Genomic DNA, 22,406 nt, shown 5'->3' with positions numbered 1-22,406 from the left:
AAGTCAAATCCCGGAGCCCCCGAACCTGGGCCTAACCCAGCTCTAGCTGGCCCTAACTCCGCTCTAAGTGCCCCTGAATTAGTTTGTTCCTTCTTTAACGGTATCGACGTCATCCCAACCACTTCCTCCACCTTCCTCTCTCTGCTCTCCCCTTTTCCCCAGTCCGGTGGTGGTCGTGGACTACAGTGGCTGATCTGCATATGTAAATAAACATATTTGCATAAAAGAATACATTGGCTACAGAGACTAATTATGGGCTGAGTCAGCGGCTCAGCCGGAAATGGAACCCAGGCGTCCAGACTCCCCAACATAGGGTTCTTTCCACCGCCCCGCAGGACGCCGCGTCCTCCCTGCGGGCCCCTGACCCTCCCTCCATGGTCATTCACCCGCCAGGCTCCGCAGGGCTCCTCCCCGTCGTCCGCTTCCCGTCCCCAGCCTCCCGAAGTTGGCGGGGCTGAGACCCGAGCTGGGGCTGGACAGGGGAAGGGGGGTGGTTGGAAAGGGGGCCCGGGGGCGGGGCTCGTCTGGAGGGGTGGGGCCTTCAGGAGTTCCGGAGTCAGAGTCACCGCTTCGGTCGGGTCTGGAACCAGAGTGGAGATGCAGCCGCCGCCGCGAAAAGTGAGTGCGCTCGCGAAGGTGGGGACAGAGCAGCCCGTCCGGCGGGCAGTGAGAAGGGGCGCCAGGGCCGGGGGGTCAAGGACAAGGGAGGGAGCAAGAAAACGAAGACAGCCCCGCCTCCTGGTTCCCGCCCCTCGAGCCTCCCCACCCCCCACGTGGGGTCCAGTTGGAGTATTTCCAGAATTGGGCTTCAGCCCCCATTCCTACCCCAGTGGAATAGACTCCCTCCCTCCCCATCCCTCCCTCCTAGGTGAAGCCGGTCCAAGAGGTGAAACTGTGCTTCCTGGAGCAGCTGAGCATCTTACAGAGCCGGCAGCAGAGAGAGGCCGACCTGCTGGAGGACATCAGGTAGCCTCTCTCCTGGAGAGATCCATGGAACCCTTAGCCAGGCCTGTTGAGGGGCATCAGCTGTCGTCTCTAACACCTCCTGATACACGCACAGAGACACCCCTAACGTCACACACATGTAGCTTCCTACAGACAGACACCGCCCCCCAATTCCTCCCTCCCAGAGACACTACACAGACTTCTACTGGTAGATAGACCTAACACTAGACCGTGTTGTGGAGGAGGATGGGGAATGGAGGAAGGGGATGGGAGCTTATGAACTAGTCTACAATTCTGAGAGGTAAGGGAGAAGAGCATGTGTTCATTATATTGTGAAAGGTGCTATATCTTTAGCCCCCTCAATATTTATTTACCTATGGCTTATTAGTCCCTCATACACATACACAACCCCTAGTTAGAGATAACCCTAAAAAACAAAACAAAACACAAAACCTCCCCTGGCCCAGCCAACAGCCCAACTGTGTATCCCATTTCCTCCTCTTCTGCCAAGTGTGTATACATCTACCTCCCCAAACTCCTCTCATAATATTTATAGAAAATGGTCTTCTTCCATATAGGAAAAAGTCTATTTCATGCAAACTTTATTTCTTATATGTCTCCACCTTTTTGACAGAAACCAAAGGAAAAAACCCCAGAGTGTTACGTACCTCTAACTCAGTCCCATTGGGGGTACTAGAGTCTAATGTTTTGGAGAAGTGTTAGTATAGGTCACTCCCTGATTCTATATATTCTAGTTCATTCCTAATGTCTTATCCCCTAGAGGCTGGGGTATTTGGTCACTGCAAGGGTGCCAGGAGGTGCTGGAAGTGTGGGGAAGGTGGAGAGGCTAATAAACTTTTATCCCTACAGATCTTACAGTAAACAACGGGCAGCTATTGAGAGGGAATATGGGCAGGTAAGGAATAGTTGTTCCACAGGGCAGCTCCTCATATCTCTGCCTTGAGTAGTAGTGTGCTGATATCCATGCCCACCCATATCCCACCCTCAGCATACATGATACCCATACTTCTTTTCAATTCTGTGCATCTCAAGCCCATTCCCTTTGCTTCTTGGGCTCCCCAAGTTACCATGAGCCCTGACTGTCCCTCCTTTACTCATGGTGATGGTGGTGATGGCAGTTGTTTTGGATATATGGGGCTTTAATAAAATGATGTGAGATCTCCCCCCAGGCATTACAAAAATTGGCTGGCCCATTCCTGAAGAAAGAGGGACATCGGGGCTTGGAGACTGATGGCAGGTGGGGAACAGGGGAAGAAGTAGAAAATTGGGACAGAGAAACTAGAGAAAGCTGAATGACTGAGATACTCAGCAGCCCTTGGGTGGAGGGGTCAGAGTTGGTCTTGGTGGATCGGGGTTCAGGTGAACTTGAGAAGCTGAAGCTAGAGCTGATGCTGTAGCTAAGGTAGGAAGGAGGCTGACCCAGGAAGGACATGACAGTGGGGGTGGGGGGTGGGGAGGCTGTCAAGTGATCCCTGTGGCTAAGCTAATGGGCAGATCGATTGATGGACTGATGGGTCTGCAGGGAATCGGGAGGGGGCAGGGAAAATAATCTGTTTCACTCATTGGGGGGGGGAGCTTATAATCACAAAAACCTTGTTTCTCTAGTATTTTAAAGGTCTGGTATGGCTCCCCAACCCAACTCTGATCTTTTTTTTTGGGGGGGGGCGGGGAATGAGGCAGGACTGTGTTTAATGCCTGGCGATGCCTGCTGGAGGGCACCGTGGCTGGGGCCAGGCCGGGTTCTCGCCGCTGACCGATACCGAGACTTGGCTGGGGGCACAGGAGAAGATGCCAAGGAGCAGCCTGCTCAGGAAGGTGTGGGGAGTGGCTTTGGGAGGGTACCCTAAAGAGAGAGGACTAGAGGGGGAGGAAGTCCTGGAAAGGAGGGGCATCTGACCTGAGGGAGGAGTAAGGTGGTTGTGGTGATGCCCATATATTTGGGAGGGTGCCCATATCCTGGAGGTACCCCAGGGTGCTGAGCAGTTGCAGCGGGCCCAGGCTGAAGTGCTGAGTCTGTGAGGGAGCTGAGCCGGAGCCGGAAGCTATATGGGCAGCGGGAGAGAGTGTGGAGTCTTGTTCAGGAAAAGGCGGCTGATGTCCAGGCCAGGTAGGGGCTCTAGGGAAATGGAAGTAATGGGAGGGGGGAACTGGAAGACTGAGGGTGGGGGAAACCCCAGAGCAGGGCTAGCATGGAGCAGTAAGGGAGGTATGCGATGCAATGTGAGGTGCTCTGGATTTGGAGTCAGGAGATGTCAGTTAAAATGAGCTTTGATTGGGGCGGGGGTGGGGGGGGGTGGGGGGGGTGGGGGTGGTGGCTAGGTGGTGCAGTGGATAAAGCACAGGCCCTGCATTCAGGAGTTCCTGAGTTCAAATCCGGCCTCAGACACTTGACACTTACTAGCTGTGTGACCCTGGGCAAGTCACTTAACCCCCATTGCCCCACAAAAAATAAATTAATTTTTTAAAAAATGAGCTTTGATATTTGTTAGCTATGGGCCATGGCTGGGTGTGTGGGGGGTGTTACTTAACCTTTCTAAACATAATTTGCCACATCTGTAAGATGGGATTAATGATACTTGCCTTTCCTATCTCACAGGGGAATGAGGGAAACACTATAAACCTTAAAACAGTGTAGAAATAGGAGTTATTTATTATTATTAATCTCTCTAGGTGGGGGGAAAAGGGGAAAATTTTACATGGTAACTTTATTATATATTTAAAAGGAATAGCAAGTTGTACATAATAGATTTGCAGTTTCATGTGTAATCATCTTTTTATGGTTTTATTGTTATGGAAATGCTTGTTTTATTCCATAAATTAAAAAGAATAAATAATATAACCCGATTAATAAAACTAATTTCTCCAGACTGAGGCTTCTTCCCTCTCTCATTTACGTCCCCTCTCTATGTGCCCTAAACCTAACTTCTTCAGGCTGAATCGAAGCGACCATGGTTTGTTTCATACTCGGACCAGCCTTCAGAAACTCAGTCTCAAGGTCAGATGTGGGGATTGGGGTCCCAGGGAGATGACAGATGACTAGAGGATATGTCTGGGAAGGGATGAACTGTTCTCCAGTTCTGGGCTAAACTAAGAAGAGGTTGTGGCCTATGGGAGGTACAGAGGGGGCTCCAGGGTCCCCTGTCCCACCTGCTTATTTCTCCTTTTGCCCCCTCAGCTGTCAGCCCAGTCAGCCCAGTACTCCCAGCAATTGAGTGCTGCCCGCAATGAATATCTGCTTAGCTTGGCAAGCACCAATGCCCACCTTGGGCATTATTACCAAGAGGAGCTGCCTGCGCTGCTCAAGGTAAGCCTGCACCTTTGTCTCAGTGACATCACTGCTATTATTTGAGCTGCTGCCTGCCAGAGGCCAAGCAGTCAGGAGCTCTTCCCTGTCTGCTCCCTCAAGCCTGGGCATGGGGAGATAAAGGCCAAGGTTTTGGTGTCTTGGAATCTCCTCCAGGGCTTGGTTGGGGACCTGTCTGAGCAGCTAGGTGACCCCCTGGCCCTGTTGAGTCGAACAGAACTGGAAGCCGCACAGCAGGAGTTGGAACTGGCCCAGCGTGGGGGGCAGGCAATCTCTCAGGTCAGTGCCCTCTCCATCCTTGCCCCTATATCAAAACCGGCCCTCCACTATAGACCTTTCCATTAACATAGAACTTCCTCTTTTATCCCCAAAAGTCCCTCCCCTCAAGGTAGATCTAACCTAGATCTTCCCTTCTTGCTCTCAACAAATTCCCCAGAGTAGGCTCTCTCTTCAGAGGGATGGTTTTTGCTTGATCTCCACATAGAAGACCTTCTTTCCATTTGCCCCCAGCATGCACCTTTTTTCCCCTTATCCTCCCTACCAATGGCCCACTGGCTCCTCCTGAGGAGTACCTGTCCCCATTTTCCCTTGCCCTCAGGTAAGCTGGGAACAAGAGTTGCTGCATTTTCTCCAAGAGCCTGGAGTGTTCTCCCCCACACCACTACAGCAATTTCAGCCAATGGGAGCAGACCAGGTGAGATCCTCTCCCATCTCTCCTCCTCCAACCAGCCTCAGGACAGATGTCCTTGTGTTTGGGACATCCTTGATTACTCTGGAACTGATGCTGTGTGCCTAGGGAATGGGGTCTTTGAGGTCACTGTTCCCTCTGGGCTTTAGTTCTCCTTCTTACTAAGGGTAGCATCATCCCATCTCTCCCAAAGATTATCCATCCAGGCTCCCATCTATGTAGATGTCTATCCTTGTATGTACACATTAGTGTCTGTATCCTTTCAATTCAATTCAACAAGCATTTATTGAGTGCCTACTAAGTACAAGGCACTGTGCTGGGTACTGGAGATACAGTGACAACATGAAACATCCTCTGCCCTCAGAGAGCTTACATTCTACTGGAATGATCACAGACATTTATGTAGGCCTTTAAGACTTACAAAGTTCTTTACCCACTTTATCTAAGAGACTTGTATTGTAAGTACTACATGTGTATCCATGTTGTGGGGTTTGTCCTTATCCCTGATGTGTCCTCATCTCTGTGCCTCTGCCCCTGGAGAGAAAGAGAGAGAGAGAGACAGAGACAGAGACAGAGAGAGACGAGACAGAGACACCAGAGAGAGAGAGAGACAGGGAGAGAGAGACAGAGAAACAGAGACAGAGGCAGACAAACAGAGACAGACACACCAGAGACAGAGACAGAACAGAGGCAGAGAGATAGACACCAGAGAGGCAAAGAGAGAGACAGAGAGAAACAGAGACAGAGAGAAAGAAAAGACAGAGAGACAGAGAGAGAAGACTGGAAGGTGATCAAGCTAAGGGAAATGGGGGGCATTGTGCATCCTCCTAACAATGCCTGCCATGACCAGGTGTGTGTGCTGGAGCCGGATGGAGGCTCAGGGGGTGTTCCAGGAGAAAGTGGCCTGGAGAAGGAGGCTCAGCACTGGGCCAACAGAGCAGCCCGAGATTACAAAGTCCAGAGTCATGGGCAGCGGGTGAGTTGGGGAAAGTCTGGAATGGGATGGGAAGGAAAGAAGGGCCTGAAGTGGGGAGTTCTGACAAGAAGGGAGACAATTTATCACATGAGTCACAGGGCATCCTAAGTTAAAAATGGGGTTTCAATCAAGCAGACTCCGCACGCTTCTCTACCTCCTTCTCAAACCAGGTACTGCACCGGTTAGAACTGAAAAGGCAGCAGGCCCGGGAACGGGAGGCCTCAGGTGTGGAGATTCGACTTCAGGAGGTTAAGGAGAGTGTTCGTCGTGCTCAGGTGTGGGCATGACTGGCTAAGGTGGGGGGAGTACACTTTCCAAATCCCCTTGCCTCAGTGGTCCTGGCTAGAAGAGTTGGGTTGGTTAGGACACACTTCACTGGTGGTAGAGGGTATAGGGGAGGATGAAAAAGCTAGAGTTGTTGTGTAGCCCCTTCCTCCATCATGCACCCTCTTCCTCCTCCCCTGTTCATGGGCCAGGTGAGCCAAGTGAAGGGGGCTGCTAGGCTGGCCGTGCTGCGAGGGGCCGGGTTGGATATAGAGCGGTGGCTTCGGCCAGTCATGGCCCAGGCCCAAGAAGAGCTGGAGCAGGAAAGGCGGCTCAGTGAGGCCCGGCTATCCCAGAAAGGAGACCTCTCTCCTATGGTGAGATAAGATTTTCCCTTCCTTGTACCCAAAGGAAAGCCCATCCCTATTGATTTTTCTCCTCCCATCAATGAGGACCCTTCCCTCCAGAGTGAGGATATTCCCAAAGACTCCCTCCCCCATGGTCAAACTCTACTAAATTGGAGGACAGACCCTGATCAGATGATTTGTCCCCATAGCCAAGGAAACTGATGCACAGGTTTGGGCTTGGGCAAGCCTATCTTTGATGAATGGTGAATACAATTCTGAGGATGGAAGGAAGACTGTGGTCATGGAACTGATACCCCCTTCTGTGTCTCCTACCAGGCAGAGGATGCAGAACTGTCAGATTTTGAGGACTGTGAGGAGGGGGGGGAGCTGTTTCAAGAGCCAGCTCCCCCAACCCTCCCCACTAGGTCCCTCCCTTGCCCAGCACATGTTGTCTTTGGCTATCAGGTAGGGGCAGAGTGGTTGGGGCTAGGGAGAGCCCCAGGGTGGAGGAGTAAGCACCCCTTAATGAGAGTGGAGAGGGAAGGTCAAAGAACGGTCCAGACCTGAATCCATCCCTGTGGGGCTCAGGCTGGGCGGGAGGATGAGTTGACCATCACAGAAGGAGAGTGGCTGGAAGTCGTGGAGGATGGAGATGCAGACGAGTGGGTCAAGGTATGTGTTGGGACCCTAGAGAATGAGGGTGAAGGGGCTGAGGGCCCTGGGCTCTGACCCTGAGAGGGGATGGGGAGCCTGGGAAGTATTTCTAGATGGTCCCTCAGGAGAGATGGAGCTGGAGACCCTATTTAAGACAGCAAGTTCCTTCGGGGAGAAAGATTTTTGATTCAGTTGGAATTCTCCCTTCTCTATCACCTCCAATGCCTTCCCACTTTTCCATTATGATCAGGCTCGGAATCAGCATGGTGTGGTGGGTTATGTCCCGGAGCGATACCTTGACTTCCCAGACCTTGCTCCTCCTCAGGAGGGCCACCACAGTGACAATCCCCCAGGGGGGAATTCCACAGGTGAGGGGGCCTCAGCACAGTAGGAGATCAGTAGTGTGAAGGTGGGGTGTGTCTTGTCCCTGTTATCTCCTTCATGGTTTGACTGATCCTATTCCACAGTGTGCCTGGCCAGAGCCTGTACAGTTATGTGGGGCAGAGTGCTGAGGAGCTGAGTTTCCCAGAGGGGGCACTGATCGGCTGCCTGCCCCGTGCCAAGGAGGTGTAGACGATGGCTTCTGGAGGGGAGAGTTTGGGGGCCAAGTTGGAGTTTTCCCCTCCCTGTTGGTAGAGGAGTTGTTGGGCCCTCCAGGACCTCTAGACTCCCCCAGACCAAGAAGAGGTGAGCAGGCTTTATACCTTAAGAAGGTGATTTGTATTCTTGCCCTGTGCAAGGCTAGTTCAGGCCTAGATTATAGGCATTAGCACCTCCCCCCAGGGTACAGGTATTTTATTACAAATTATGTTAGGGGGGGTGAGGGATGGTATAGGATGGAGAAGTGAGGGGAAGGTGAGAGGCAAGGTCTCCCTATCTCCCAAACCTAAGAGCTGACCTTCCTCAGTAACCTTCTAGTCATAAACTCCTGCTTATCTCCAGGTGCTGCCATCCCATCCCCCCAAGCTTCTCTCCTCCAGCTCCCATCCCTGCTGCTGATAGAACGCAGGAGTTCTGTCTGAGGGAGGTTGGGGAACCTGGATGGAACAGAGACAGAGGACTCATAGGGAAAGAATGCTTTATACCGTATCAAAGCCCTCTTTAATCTAGTTCTGCCCCCATCTAGCCATCCTCTATTTAATAAATTCCCAAAAGACACAGTCTGCTCTAGGTAACCTTTGAAAAAATGTGAGTTGCCAATGTTACATCCCATACCACATTCCCTCCACCCTGTCCCCATCACACTGAACATATCATCTCCATGTTCCCCAGCCTAACTCAGCCTTACCTGAAGGCTTCTGTGATTTAAAATGATCTTTTTCCTTGAGTTTTCTTTCCCTATAGTCTATACCATGCTATTTAGTATTTAACTGTATACATTTCCTTGTATACTATTATTCTGTATGTTACTCTTGTTTCTCTAACAAGTAAGAAGCCTCTTGGAGCTGTTTTCGACTCTTTCTGTGCCCTGGTAGTGCCCAACACAGGGAGGCAACATAGGTACTTGATAAATTATTGCTCTGATTGATTTTATGGCATCAGGTTTGCTGACCTCTTGTTCTTTCTCCAGACCACCCACTGATTGCCTTGGCCCAGTAGATTCAATAACCCCTCGTCTCCGACCGGTAAGGCCTCTTCCCTGGGGTAGGCTATGTGGGAGGATGGTTTACCTATCCTGGTCTACAGCTGTGAAATATGTGGGAGTGACGGCTAAAGCAGGTTGATGGGGGGGGGTGGGTCTTGCCTCTGATAGTTGGCATTTTTGTTGTAGCTTCGCCCACCCCCACCCCCCCCAACCAAAGTCCAGGAGCCTGAGAGATTGGAGCCCTCACCTGAGCCAGTGGGGAGTTCCCAGCCTCTCCTTATCGATGCCTCCCAATTGCTGAGTGGCTGCCACCAGAGAAAGTGTGTGATGACCTCTCCCCAACCTCATCTCCCCTCCTGGAAGCCAAGGCTAGGGCAGGGCCCTAGGACACCTAGGCAGTATAGATGGGTCAGGTTTCCTGTGTTTCAGGTTGCCTTCCTGAGGCTGTGGCCACTTGTGACTTGTCCCACCACCCACCTCCCTCTCCCCTTCGCTGCCCCTGGTGGGTTCAAGGGAGGGGTCAGAAGGCGTGGGAACCAGTGTGCAGATTCGCTGTAATAGTCTGAGCTGATTTATTGACAGTGCAATAAAGGGGCAAAGAGCCCAAGCCAGTGCCTGAACTTTTGTGTGCCGAGAGGGAGGCCTAATGGGGAATATTGCTTCAGGTGCCCATCTTGAGCAAGGGGCCTGCTCCCAAATGCCTCGCTCAAGCAAATGGAGCAAGTTGATGGAGGAGGAGGGAGCTGGGGAAAGTAGGGAATTTCTCCTCACCTTTGACCTTTCTTAGGCTGGAGATGCAGTGGAGGGAAGGGATTGAGAGGCTCGGGACCACTCTCTGCATTCCCAGACTGAGATATACAGAACCCAGGGAAGAGGGGTTTTCTGTTTTCTTGGAGGGCAATGCTGTCTCAGTGAGTGAGGAGGGGGCTTCATGCTTGCCCCTCTTCCCTGCCCAGCCAGCTACTGATCCTTGTAGTAGGGAGTGAGATCAAGCTTGGGGAAAGGAGAGGGAAGGGATAGTCTTCCTGCCACCTCTAGTCTCTTTCTTCACCTCCAACTCATATTCTACCTCTGGTTGCCTTCCCTTTTCAATGCCCCTTGGGGCAGTGGTGCCCCTTAGCCCCTCCCTCCTTAAAATCAGCATCATAGGCTGAAGTGTTCAATTTACCTTGCAACAATTAGGGAAGTAGTAGGGTGCCCCCCCCCCTTCCTGGAAGCAAACATTTGAGAGGGCCAGACTCACCTCACACTCCTCCAGAACCATCTGGCGGTGACACCTAAGGTAAAGAAGGAAAAGGGGTACCATAAGCTCCCTAACTTCACCTCGTCAGAAAGCAGGGACAGTGATTTTACCCAGTGGCTCTACCTGCCCTGATTGCTGCCTACCTGGAGATCTGAGGCATCCAGTTTGGCTGGCTGTCCATTAGTTTCCCTTCTGGTCAACACTGGCCTTGTGTCCCTCTCCCTAGCTGCTGCTTCCAAGTCTTCCATAGCTCCAGAGGGCCTCTCGGTCAGAGAAGGGGGGAGGCTCCTTTCTCTGAGGCCACCATTCTGTACAGGGGAACTCGATAGGACGCCAACCTCTGGCCCTGATGCTGGAAGTCTCTCTGTGGCAGGAGTTCCAGTCCCAATCTGCCCTCTCCCCAAACTCTGGCCGCCCCCTGGGTCCTGCCCGCTACTGGAGGCCCAGCTTCTATCTGTGGGTGAGCCATCCCGATGCTCATGCAGCCCAACTCTCTTCTCAATATGTGTCACCCGGAACCTGGGAAGGAAGGGGGTATGCTGTGGTTTGGAACTTCTAGAGACTCTCTGAACCCTTTCTCCCGACACTGCCCCACCCTCCGCACCCCGATTTGGTGTCATCTGGTAGCTTCTGACAGCAAAGGAAACCTCAGCAGATAGGTGAGTCTTGGAATTCCATTCCAGCCCCCAAGAGTACTCCCTGGCTGGGAACCCTCCTTCCCCCACCCTCCAAGACAGGAGGGGAGAGGTACTAAGAAAGCCTGGATAAATCTCCCAGCCAGGCCAGCTGTCTTAGAAAGGTCTGCCACCTCAATGGGAGGCTCTGAACTCCGCCTCCCTCCTCTTTGAATGTCCCATTCACACCTGCCCACAGAGAACACCGTGGTCTCCCCTGGCCTAGTACGGCTCTTGCCCTCTTTGGATCGGCCCTGTCGGACGAGAGGTGGCCTCTTGTTTCGGCTGCAGTGGATGCAAGGGGCAGCTGAGCCCAGGTGAACCGTATGGTGGTGAGACGGGGTTCCATCCTGCAGGCTAGGAGCACCATCAAGGCTGGGGGAATACAGGAGAATCCTTTTCACCCATACATTTGTATTCCCCTTACTCTGGGGTCCTCATATCTGGGTACCTTTAATCAAAATTGGGAAATTTGGGTTCCTCCCTTCCCTAATTCTCTTTGCAGTGTGCCCTCTGAGCATTCCCCCACCCCCAATCTTTCTGTCCACCCTATTCTCTCTCCAAAATCTGATTCATACTAGGGAACTAGTGACAACATTTTGTCTCTCAAATCCAACAAGGCTACGTTAAAGAATCAATAATTAACCCAGAGAATGAATGGTGGGATTCAGTCAGTGATACTTGGATGGCAAAGTTATTTGGGAGCAGTCTTTGAGGGGCTCTTCAAATCATACTACTCAATGATTAAGTTGTGACTTTTGCAGGAACTAGCTATTAGGGGGAAAGTGTTTGCCTGACCAGTATTTGGGGGAATTTTCCAAACTTCCAGCTCACCTGGACAGCTGTACTGTTGCTTCACCTTCACTGTCCCCAAGCATTTCTTTCAAGGCCTCAGCATTGGCTGTGAAAGAGAAGTGGCAGGAGGATGTCATGGGTGTAGGGATAGGGCAGGCAGTTGAAGAGCAGATGCAAGTGATCACTTACCTTCATTCTGGATGATGCACTGAACAATCCTTTCCACTGTGTCCTCATTCATATCCTCCTCATCCGCTGTGGAGGTGAAGAAAGGAGTCAACTTCAGGGAAAAGGCAAATGGGGCCAACCGAAAGTCATGGGCCTGAGGATTGTTCCTTTGATTTTCATGACCACCTTGTTTGGTTCCCTAGCAGCTCTGGTGGTTCGAGATCAGTAACAATCATAGGATTGTCTATGGAGCTGTGAAGGACCTTAGAGGCCATAGAGTACAATCCTTTCATTTTATACATGGGTAAACTGAGTCACAGAGAGGTAAGGTGGGTGGGGAGGATTTGCCAAAGTTTGACATGGATATCATCCTCTTTCTTCTGCCTCCTTTCCACTTTTCCAGGGGTTCTGTTTCAGCCTACTCTATAATTTCAGGAGTAATGAACCAGCAAGTTTCCAAAATAATTGACCAGGGCCTTAGAGTCACTGTGATTTTGGCCTTGTAGTTACTGAACTCACTGCACTCTGTCTATCCCCCAAACAAAATGCAAAAACTGTCCCTGACTTAGGTTCCTGAAATATGAACTATGAGTTATGGATAGCAAGGGAGCAAAAGGGGACAAGTCCCTCTGCTGCTATGTAGTACTGGGGGAGTCCTATTTCCACCAGGGATAGGAGAGAGGAAGAAGAGACCCAGATATGGTGTCCTGAGGAGTATTAGTGAAGTGTGCAGGTGTGCGTGATGGAGGGACAGAGGAAGAAAACTGAGAGAGCTTGTCCCTGGTGATGGGGCTCCCCCTCCTTTTCCACACTCACGCGGCTGAAGCTGGGCATCTTCAGGCTCTGAGCCTCTCGATGTCCGACAGCGATAACCCTTCTTCTTGAGCACATGGCAGATCATGAACCCCACGAGGCCCATGAGAAAGAAGACCAGCACGAGAAGGAACAGCATGTACAGCCCATGTTGGGGCTCTGGTCCTGGTTGCAATTCCGACATACGGCCCTGGGGGGCGGGCCGAGCCGGGGTCGGGGCCCCAAAGAGGGATGCGGATCAGGGGGAGGGCAGTGAATTCCATGTTTGGACCCCTACCAGGAGTCCTCCCAGGACCCTCCAGAGGCCAGTCCTCCAGTAAATCTAGAACCCTTTCCCCTCTCAGCCTAGGCGCTGTCCAGGGCAGGGGGTGCTGGTCAGGCCTCAGGGCACCTGGTTTAATAGGGGTTGCAAATTGTTTTCCATACTCCTAATCCAACCTCCATCCCTCTTCCATTTGATATTCCTTTCCTTCCTTCTTGCTGCATACGCAAATCATCCCCATCCCCATTCTTCCCAAGGACACTGTAGCTGAAGACTGGACGGAGCTCTAGGATGCCGTCCTGGGCATAGTCTGAGTCAGCGCTGGCCCCTCGCTTCCTCCGCAGCCCCAGGCCAGGTCCCCTGAAATGCTCCTTTCCTTCAACAATCCCCAGTTTCATCCCACCGCTCTCCAACTCCTGGCTTCTAGAGACATCCTGGACTCCCCTCCCTCTCCTGACTGTCCCCTCCCCCAATTCCCCTGGCCCAGCTGACCTTGTGGCCTCTGCACGGCCCCCGGGGATGCGGTGTGTACGTTCGGCTCTGGCTCCGGCCGCGTCCTAGTACCTCTCAGCCTGCCCTGGGAGCCCTTCCCGAGAGCATCCTCCTCCCCCCTTCTCCCCACCCCCCAGGCCACCTCACCCGCTCCGGCTCCGGCTCCGGCTCCGGCTCCGGGCTGCGGCTGCTGGTGCCGCGGCGGGCTGGGGGTGGGGGAGTTGAAGTGGGGGTACAGGAAGGAGGTGGATAGGGAAGGAGGGAAAGGGGAGACTGGGATGGGGTGCAGGTGTCCTCTAGACTTTCAGGGTTGGGAATGGGAAGGGGATGGGGGTGGGGATGGGGGGCCTCTACCGCAGACACCTTCTAGTCCCGGCTGCTCTCTCTCCGGCTGTGCTCCCTGCGCGGGCACGGGGATAAGGGGGCGGAGCGGCAGGTGTGTGGGACGGAGTGCGTGCGTGACACCACAGTGTCTGACACGGCTGGGTTCTCCGTGTCAATGTGTCCCACTCGGAGCGTGGGTCTCTCACGCTCCCTGGCCACCTTTGGGAGATGTGCCCCCTTGTTCTGGTTTCTGGTTGCGACCCAAGAATCGGGAGCCCTGGCAGGTCGGAAGGTGTCAATTTCCTTTCGGGCATGGTGCCGCCAGCTCCCTGCACCCTGGGACAGCCTCTCATCTCCAGCGTTTAAGCAGCAGAGCGGCGGCGGGACTTGAGACCCCTACCTCTCAGGGAGGATAGAACGGAGGGGGGATGGATGCCATGGACCGGATGATTAATAAACGTTCGTGGAATTGAAGGACTTGGGGAATGGAGATCTTTGAGATGCTCAGCTTCTCGGGGACAGATTGTGAACTTCAAGTTCCGCGGATACCCTGGGAACACCCTCCCTCCCGGCCCGGCCCCACCCTCCCCGCCGAGCTCAATCACCCCAGCTCCGAGAGCCCCGACAAGCCTCGAGGAGGCGGGGCTATTGGGCCCAGGGGGCGTGGCATCTCTGGTGCGGGGAGGGGCCTCGTCGTCCCCCTCCCTTGCGGCTCGGAACCCGCGGCGGGCCTCGGATTCCGCAAGGGGCGTGGCGTCGCGCAATGACGCAGAACGCACGGGCCTGGAGGCGGGGCTGGAGGGCGGAGGCGCGGGGCCTGGTCCCCCCGGTACTATGGCCAAGACGGTGGCCTATTTCTATGACCCGGATGTGGGGAACTTCCACTACGGTGAGAATGGGGAGAACCCGGGGTAGCGGAGGGGGAGTGTGGGGGAGCAGGGGGGTACGGGCGCGAGCGAGCTTCCTTTCCTCTTGCTCCCCACCCCCCAACAACCCAGACCAAGTGGAGGATTGGGAGGTGGGGGTGGGGTGGAGCGGGTTCCCTCGGACCCAGGGGAGGGAGCATCCTGGCCCCTTGGGGTGGTGGGTCAGCTGCCTTACTTGACCATCCCTTCCTCCAGGGGCCGGTCACCCCATGAAACCCCATCGTCTGGCGCTCACCCATAGTCTGGTGCTGCACTATGGACTCTACAAGAAGATGATCGTGAGTTTCTCCTCCCTCCTCCCCGCCACTCAGTGCTTGGGGAGGGAAGCAACTTCCTTGCTCTGTATGCACTTGCACTTGCACTTGGGGTTCAGGCTTAGAGAAAATGGAGACAGGCAAACTCCTTTATCCCCTGAGTCATAGGTTAATAGGAATTAGAACTGGAAGGGATGTTAGAGATCTCTTTTAGTGAACACCCCTCATTTTATAGATGGGAAACTGAGGCCAAGAGAGAGGAAGTGACTTGCTGTAGGTTAAACAGGTAACCTGTGTAGAAAGCCTGTGATTTGAACCTCGATCCTCTGACTCCAGATCCAGTATTCTTATAAGACCATGCTGTCCCACAATATCCTTTTCTTGCCACAGCAAAATGCCAGAACCTTAGTACCCCAAAGGAATGAGAGGGTGCTTTGGGTATGCTCAGCTTTCTCTCAGTTTTACTTTGTATGGTTTTAGAAGGACTTTGAGCTGAGAGTGAAGGGGCTTGGGTTGTCTATTCATATCCTCTGTACCTCTCAACCCCCGCAAAAATACAACCCCAAACCTACCAACAACACACATGGAACCTTGTTTCTATGGCTATACTTTCAGCACATGTCATTGGCATAGTTGGGACTTGGAAGATGGTAACTGGAACCATTCAGACTTAGAATGGTATGCTTATGCATGCCACTGATTGCCACTTTTAGGGTTACTGTTAAATATAAAATCCCTGGAGGGGTCTGTGTAGAATAGGGTTACTAAAATAGATTGGCTTCCCTCTGCAATCTTTGGATATATATACAGAGTTTATTTTTCCCCTATTTTCAGAGTCCTGTACTTTGATATAAAAGAGAAAGTACCTCCCTTTAGGGAGTGTACTAACTATTGGGAAAGACGTAATCTCTACTTTCAGAATGCCTTCCCTTCATCTGGGGAAATTATAATAAAGATAACAACAATAATAATGCATTATATTTATGTTACTAATTTGTGCTTTTCAAAATAGGTTCACATACAGTGTTACAGTTGAGTGCAGAAGGAAACTCTAGGGTGAGGGAGGGAAGAGAGGTGAATAGACATCAGGACTATGGAAAGAGGGACAGGAAGAAGTGGGGGAGGTAGGAAAGAGTGACATGGGGAAAATGGGAATGTAGGTGGGGATAAATATAGCAAAGTAGTCAATGATTGACCTCAGCATCTTTGCTCTAGCCTCAAATTGATCTTTTCTTTCATAGGGAGACCTTCATACCAGAGGGAATGTGTCTGTATGTGGGTAGTTGGGTGGAGAGTACTTTGGAACCTCTGAGGTTGGGCTGGAACAGTCAAAGCCCCCTAATTTGGAACTAATCCTGTCTAAATTCGACATGTTTTCTTTATTTCAAGGTCTTCAAGCCATATCAAGCCTCTCAGCATGATATGTGCCGCTTCCACTCAGAGGATTACATTGATTTCCTGCAGCGCGTCAGCCCCACCAACATGCAGGGTTTTACTAAGAGTCTCAATGCCTTCAATGTAGGGGATGACTGGTGAGGGAAGGTCAAGGGACCTTTGATGTGGATCATTGTTGGTCATTGGGGTGGGGTATTAATTGTGGGAGAAGTGGGAGGGGAGCTATGGAGAGTTTTAATAAGGCACTGTGTCAGATGTAACTGGGGGCACACAGAAGTATAGTTGGGGAGACCTAACATACAGGGTCAATAGTACAAACTTCCAAACTTTTTAGCTTGGCCTTGAAGGTTCTTTCTAGTCTTTTTTGTTTTAAAATTGACTCTTCAACTTTGTCTTTTGCTACTTCCCTACGAACCTTCCAAGTAATTTTCTTTTTTTCCCAATATGCCATGTAAATTCTGTGTCCCCAACTTCGCCCATATCTTTTCTTTTTTTTCTTTTCTTTTTTTTTTTTTTTGTTGCAGGGCAATGAGGGTTAAGTGACTTGCCCAGGGTCACACAGCTAGTAAGTGTCAAGTGTCTAAGGCCAGATTTGAACTCAGGTTCTCCTGAATCCAGGGCCAGTGCTTTATCCACTGTGCCACCTAGCTGCCCCCCCCATGTCTTTTCACCTATTCATATTCTACTGATTGTTTAGCTTAAGTTCCAGGTCTTCCATGAAGCTTTCCTTGGTGGTTCCAGACTAATTATTTCTTCTTCCTCTTAATTCCATTATTATTATTATTATTATTATTATTATTATTATTATTTTGTGGGGACAATGAGGGTTAAGTGACTTGCCCAGGGTCGCACAGGTAGTAAGTGTCAAGTGTCTGAGGCCAGATTTGAACTCAGGTCGTCCTGAATCCAGGACCAGTGCTTTATCCACTTTGCTGCCTAGTTGCCCCCCTTTCCTCTTAATTCCTATAGTACTTCTGTCTATACCATTCACTTGACACCAATTATATACTACATTATTATATCTCTTATATTGTTCTTCATTTTTCTCCATTTGTCTTTTCCCACAGTGCCTAGAATAGTGTTGGGCAAATAGTAGGCATGAAATAAATACATGAATACTCTCTGCGTGTGTATGCATATATATATATATATATTTATACACATATACTCCCACCACCACCCCCCTCCACCCTCCCAAATAGAATGGGAGGTAAAAGGAAGAAGGCCTAAATTGGATGAGGTGTATTGCCTGGGGTGGGGGTGGGGTGTTCAGTTTCTTGGGAAAGGAGCCTAGGCTCTGGGTGATCCAGCCATGTTCTCTGTCTTACAGTCCTGTGTTCCCAGGCCTCTTTGAGTTCTGTTCCCGTTACACAGGTGCTTCCCTGCAGGGAGCTACACAATTGAACAACAAGGTAAGCATATCCCAGTCATCCCCAATTCATCCACTGCTATGATATTCACAGTCACTGAGTTCTTGCCCCATCCTCATGTTCCCTGTGCCTTAGGTATGAGGGAGGGCTATGATTTGAATATTTGTCCTTTAGATCTGTGATATTGCCATCAATTGGGCTGGAGGGCTGCACCATGCTAAGAAGTTTGAGGTAAGTATGGGGGTGATGGAGGGAACCAAGGGTGTCATGGGCATGGGTTGCTGAGGGTGGGGGCCAAAATATGGTGAGGGATGCAGGGGTGAGGTGCTCCTTCCCCCAAAGCCACTCTCCTGCTGCAGGCCTCAGGTTTCTGCTATGTCAATGACATTGTGATCGGCATCCTGGAGCTACTGAAGTAAGGAACTTACGGGGGAGGATGGGGTGAGATAATGGGGAATGGGTTCTCTCTATGGACTTTGAGGGAGTGTGAGTCCTTGGACTGGGCTTGTCAGTCCTGACTCGACACTCTCTCTGACATCTAGTAATTCTAGTTTATTCCCTTCTGGTAGACAACTTGGACCTTGATCACATTTCTCCATAAGTCCCAGTTTTCACTTCCTCTTCCCCCATCCCCTACCTCCTCCCTAGAGTGATAGGATATACTCTGTAGGAATGCCCTTGATAGGACAGCTTCAGCTAATCTGGGAAATGAGTCTGGGTTTCTGGTGATTAGGCTCTGTGGACACGAAGGGTTCCATGTTTGGGAGCAATACATGAGAGTGGGATTGGGGGAGAGATTCCCTCTTGGACTCTCTATGTTTGCCTCAAACTCGTTGTGTTCCTTCACCCTAGGTATCATCCCCGTGTATTGTACATTGATATCGACATCCACCATGGGGATGGTGTACAGGAAGCCTTTTATCTCACCGACAGAGTGATGACCGTCTCTTTCCATAAATATGGCAATTACTTCTTCCCTGGCACAGGTAGAGAGATTTGGCTGGGAGGAGTGGGGGAAGGAGGGAAGGATGGACTGAGGAAGTGGTGGCCCAGGGATGACTAGGTAGCTTTAGGAAGGGAATAGAAGGGACTGGAGTTGTTGTGAGCATAGAGTCTATGTGTGAGGTCAAAAAATCCGTATTTGTAGTATTTCCTCAGCAAGTTAGCCCCAGCCACTTTTCCCCTGCAGGTGATATGTATGAAGTTGGAGCAGAAAGTGGACGCTACTACTGTCTCAATGTGCCCCTGCGGGATGGCATCGATGACCAGAGTAAAGGACTACCTATTTGCCTAATCTCTTTTTTTTTCTTACTGTCTACTGGCTGTTTTCTTGTGCCCTATGTTGCCTTGTACTTGGGTTGCTGGTTTCCTGAACCCCCTTTTCCATGTGTGTGAATCCAGTTTCTTTTTCTTGGGGTGCTAGTTGTCTACCTCTTACCACTCCAGGTTACAAGCACCTCTTCCAGCCTGTCATCAACCAAGTGGTGGATTTTTACCAACCAACGTGCATTGTGCTACAGGTAGCAAACAGTTTCAATGTCCCACTGTATGTGTGTGGTGGGAGAGAGAGGGGCAAGTTAAGAGTGGCGGGGGGGGGGGGGGGGGGGGGAATTAGCCCTGGCTTCTGTGGAACGTAGCAGGGAGGGTGACGGTTCTCAATTTGGGGGAGAAATGTAAGGTAGGTGGTCATGTGTGTTGTCCTGGTCAGTTATCTCACCACAGCTGCCTGGTGTTTTGCTCTTTGCAGTGTGGAGCTGATTCCCTGGGTTGTGATCGGCTGGGCTGCTTCAACCTTAGCATCCGGGGTCACGGGTAAGACTGTTTTCTTTACATACCCTTCAGGACACCCTTCAGAAATACCTTGGGCAGAAGTACCTTAAATTTATGTACTCGTAGGTATAGGGGCAGAGTCCTGGCCTTTTCTTGTAAGAGGGAGATATATACAGAACCAATGGATCTGTGATCTCCTTTAATGCAGGTGTTCCCTTCAGTGATCCAAATCTAAACTCATCTATGCCTGTCCATTGTGTGGGACTCTTCTTCATGTACTCCCATAAATTCCCTACAGGGAGTCCACCCAGCTGTGTTGGGGGCCTTCCTCAAATTCTTACATTGCCTGATGGCCAGCGGAGCACATGTCCTGTCCATCAGTTATCCTTCACTCTCCTATGTGATCATGGGATATGAGAAGAAAATGTCACCAACGGTTTGGATTCTTGGTCTGGTTGGAATTGGTGGGGTTCTTGAATGTTGGGAGATCTGAGATAAAAGTGACTAGGAAGCTGGAGAAGGGATAGCTTGTTCAGCTGCTGTTCCTGGTTCCTAACAGGGAGTGTGTGGAATATGTCAAGAGCTTTAACATCCCATTGCTGGTACTTGGTGGCGGTGGCTACACTGTTCGAAATGTTGCTCGATGCTGGTGAGTTCAGCCCTTCATCTCTCTCTCCCCTCTCCTATGAGTGAATATCATGGGTTCTTTGAGGGATGCTTAGGTGGGCCTTAGAGCCTTCTTGTTCAGTCCTTTCCTTCCCCTTATTTCAGGACATATGAGACATCACTCTTGGTAGAAGAAGCTATCAGTGAAGAACTACCATATAGTGGTGAGATTCTACCCTTCTCTCCCCGTCCTCCCCACTCCCCCCATCTTCTACAAATCTCTTTCCTTGGGTCTGTAGGATGGCCTGGGGATGGAAGAATAATTTGATATCTTTCAATAAGTAGAGCTGAGTTCTTCTCTAGTGTTATTTTTTTTTTCTGATACCAAATCACTGAATTGCAGGGGAGGCCAAAGTCCTGGCCCTTCTTCCTATAGAGTCTAAGTTAGATAGAGATGAAACCCAGGAACCCTGATTCCCAAGGTTGTTTTTTTTTTTCCTTTCCCCTCATTCCTTGCCTTGGGGCTCTGATCTGTTTTTCTTCCTTTCCCCAAACAAAGAATATTTTGAGTACTTTGCTCCAGACTTCACACTGCATCCAGATGTCAGCACACGCATTGAAAATCAGAATTCACGCCAGGTCAGTGGCCCACAAAAATGGGAATGGTGGGGGTGGGGGGAGCAGGAAGTTGAGGTTATAGGGTAGGGATATGGGGGACTTACTAGCTTGGTGGGGGAGTGCTTGTTGGGGGTAGGCTGAGTCAGAAGGGTTTGACTAGGACTTCTAGGTCAAGGAACTGAGGGAAACAAATGAGGAAAGGAAGTTCTGGGACAGTCCTGGTAATGGAACCCAAGTATCTATGGTAGAAATCAGACCAGTCAAAGACTGTAATGTTAGTTGTTGAGGATGGGTCCCAACTGGTATGTCCCTGATTAGAAAAGACTCTTGTGGCATTAGTGCTCCTCAGTGAGGGTGGGAACAGTGACACTTTGGGGATGGATGAGAAATAGCCCATGTCCCCTTATGCCTTTCTTCTTATTCCTGGCTAGTACCTCGACCAAATCCGGCAGACGATCTTCGAGAATCTGAAGATGTTGAATCATGCTCCCAGTGTCCAGATCCACGATGTGCCATCTGATCTGCTGACCTATGACCGGACTGATGAAGCAGATGCTGAAGAAAGGGGCCCTGAGGAAAACTATACCAGGTATGGGGTGAGGAGAGAACAGCCATTGAGGAAGTCTGAAGAAAGACCATAGCAGGGCTATTTTGCTGGAGGACTGGAATACATGTATAGCAGGGTGGATTTTTTAGGTTTTTTTCCTGTTCACAGGGTTAAGGAAGGGGAGAGAGAAATACTTGGAGAACTGTAACATGTATTTTGTGAGAGATGCAAAAGGCTACAACAGGTTTGGTGGGAGGGCTCCAAGGAGAATGTTGCTGGTAAAAAGCCTTCAGAAGGTGACTAGATATTGAGTTGGGAATCTAGGTACTGTTTGCTTCCTGTCCCTTTTTCTTCCACCTTTTCTTCCCTGGCTAGGTATTTATTAAATGCTCGTTGATTAATTGATAGCACTGATTTCTCTCCCAACCTTCCAGGCCAGAGGCTTCCAATGAGTTCTATGATGGAGACCATGACAACGATAAGGAAAGTGATGTAGAGATTTGAAGCTTGGAGAGACTGCTCCACAGAGGGTTACCACCCACTTCAGGGCTGGGCAGGTGGCAAGAAGATTGACCTTTCCTTGTGTGACTTTCTCTATTCCTGGGCCTTTGCCATACACTCTGTGGAGAAGAGTCCAAAGACTTTGACTGGTCCTAGAACCCACTTACCCTTACTCCAGTCTCCTTCCCCTCAAGCCAGAGGTGGTAATTGTTGGATGGTGGGATGGGGGTCAGTTCTAGCTCTGACTTGGGGCTACAAGGTCAGCTCCCTTGGGCAGGTCAGAGAAATCATATGTCCCTGGGGGCCAGTCTCCTAGCTTGCCCTGTTCCCAGACCCATCTCTTCTATACAAAGATATTTTCTGGACTGAGGGATCAGTGATATTGAAGGTACCTTTTTATTCCCAGCCATACTGTGCCCCTCATCTGATGTACACTTTAATTTGGGAGTGGAAAGGGACCAGGGGAGGGTTGCCATTTGTTTCCTACTTTATGAGTCCCTTGTGATTGGGAAAAGAAGGAGTGGAGAGGGGTTTTATGTCCTGCCTTTTCATATTTTATGTCCATTTTACCATTGTTTTTATCCAATAAATTGAGTCAGTATTTTTCTTATCTTCTGCCTGCTTCCTATGAATTTGGTATCTCCTTCAAGTGCTGCTTGTACCTTATTGGGAATAGGGGGGTAGGAGGGGAGTTGAGGGTAGAATTCAATGTATGCAGGGGTGATAGATCAGGGGTTCACCCTCTACTTCTTTTCATTGACTCCTTGGGCCTTTCTCAGGACTGCCATACTTCATTATCTCAGGAGAGTGGGCCTAGGTCATCTATGAACTTGGACTCTGAGACTAACACCAATGCCAGGGGTT

The 22,406-nt window shown here is 50.7% G+C and overlaps 3 protein-coding genes across 10 annotated transcripts; 2 read left to right on the top strand and 1 right to left on the bottom strand.

Annotated features, from left to right (window-relative positions):
- The first annotated feature begins 513 nt into the window (after nt 1–513).
- Nucleotides 514–9,387, top strand: FCHSD1 (FCH and double SH3 domains 1). The gene is given in 24 exon segments (XM_043982113.1): nt 514–618; nt 869–966; nt 1,816–1,861; nt 2,136–2,203; nt 2,647–2,700; nt 2,702–2,771; nt 2,929–2,971; nt 2,974–3,073; nt 3,898–3,961; nt 4,142–4,270; nt 4,427–4,549; nt 4,869–4,964; nt 5,809–5,934; nt 6,105–6,209; nt 6,411–6,575; nt 6,882–7,010; nt 7,134–7,217; nt 7,450–7,567; nt 7,667–7,678; nt 7,681–7,755; nt 7,758–7,890; nt 8,118–8,210; nt 8,770–8,824; nt 8,971–9,387. Coding segments are annotated over 24 exon segments (2,379 nt in total). The 5' UTR covers nt 514–597; the 3' UTR covers nt 9,343–9,387.
- On the bottom strand, nt 5,225–13,898 carry RELL2 (RELT like 2). Of its 7 annotated transcripts, none has more exons than XR_006354715.1 (8): nt 12,481–12,676; nt 11,686–11,751; nt 11,536–11,602; nt 10,891–11,076; nt 10,171–10,546; nt 10,028–10,061; nt 9,556–9,777; nt 5,225–5,492 (listed from the first exon to the last, which is right to left on the bottom strand). XR_006354715.1 is itself a non-coding variant. In XM_043982112.1 (8 exons), the coding sequence occupies exons 2-7, from the start codon at nt 12,659–12,661 to the stop codon at nt 10,029–10,031; spliced, it is 909 nt and encodes a 302-aa protein (XP_043838047.1). In that variant the 5' UTR covers nt 12,662–12,667; nt 13,379–13,898; the 3' UTR covers nt 9,333–9,777; nt 10,028. The 7 variants fall into 7 exon arrangements, 6 of the variants coding, with proteins under 6 accessions (XP_043838044.1, XP_043838045.1, XP_043838042.1 ...); XM_043982112.1 differs by lacking the exon at nt 5,225–5,492 and adding an exon at nt 13,379–13,898 and having other exon boundaries at nt 9,333–9,777; nt 12,481–12,667; XM_043982111.1 differs by lacking the exon at nt 5,225–5,492 and adding an exon at nt 13,232–13,897 and having other exon boundaries at nt 9,333–9,777; nt 12,481–12,667.
- Nucleotides 13,899–14,291: 393 nt separating this feature from the next.
- HDAC3 (histone deacetylase 3) lies at nt 14,292–22,152 on the top strand. Of its 2 annotated transcripts, XM_043982105.1 has the most exons (15): nt 14,292–14,444; nt 14,677–14,759; nt 16,125–16,267; nt 17,461–17,542; nt 17,675–17,731; nt 17,860–17,915; nt 18,353–18,486; nt 18,690–18,770; nt 18,947–19,020; nt 19,248–19,312; nt 19,830–19,919; nt 20,042–20,100; nt 20,436–20,515; nt 20,926–21,083; nt 21,476–22,152. In XM_043982105.1, exons 1-15 carry the CDS (start codon nt 14,390–14,392, stop codon nt 21,543–21,545), a joined length of 1,287 nt encoding a protein of 428 aa, XP_043838040.1. In that variant the 5' UTR covers nt 14,292–14,389; the 3' UTR covers nt 21,546–22,152. The 2 variants fall into 2 exon arrangements, with proteins under 2 accessions (XP_043838040.1, XP_043838041.1); XM_043982106.1 differs by lacking the exons at nt 14,292–14,444; nt 14,677–14,759; nt 17,860–17,915 and having other exon boundaries at nt 16,207–16,267.
- The last annotated feature ends 254 nt before the right edge of the window (nt 22,153–22,406 follow it).

The sequence above is a fragment of the Dromiciops gliroides genome, chromosome 2, assembly GCF_019393635.1.
Source record: "Dromiciops gliroides isolate mDroGli1 chromosome 2, mDroGli1.pri, whole genome shotgun sequence".
NCBI lineage: Eukaryota > Metazoa > Chordata > Mammalia > Microbiotheria > Microbiotheriidae > Dromiciops > Dromiciops gliroides.
The sequence above is the reverse complement of the archived record's forward strand: the minus strand, read 5'-3'. Positions and strand labels throughout refer to the sequence as shown.

Excerpts from the sequence above, each read along its gene's own strand:
- RELL2 (XM_043982112.1), bottom strand. The coding sequence starts at position 12,661 with ATGTCGGAATTGCAACCAGGACCAGAGCCCCAACATGGGCTGTACATG. Across the intron at positions 11,752-12,480 it reads AGATGCCCAGCTTCAGCCGC|CGGATGAGGAGGATATGAAT; the intron begins GTGAGTGTGGAA and ends TCACCTCCACAG. Across the intron at positions 11,603-11,685 it reads GTGCATCATCCAGAATGAAG|CCAATGCTGAGGCCTTGAAA; the intron begins GTAAGTGATCAC and ends TCTCTTTCACAG.
- HDAC3 (XM_043982105.1), top strand. The coding sequence starts at position 14,390 with ATGGCCAAGACGGTGGCCTATTTCTATGACCCGGATGTGGGGAACTTC. Across the intron at positions 18,771-18,946 it reads GGATGGCATCGATGACCAGA|GTTACAAGCACCTCTTCCAG; the intron begins GTAAAGGACTAC and ends TTACCACTCCAG. Across the intron at positions 21,084-21,475 it reads CCTGAGGAAAACTATACCAG|GCCAGAGGCTTCCAATGAGT; the intron begins GTATGGGGTGAG and ends CCAACCTTCCAG.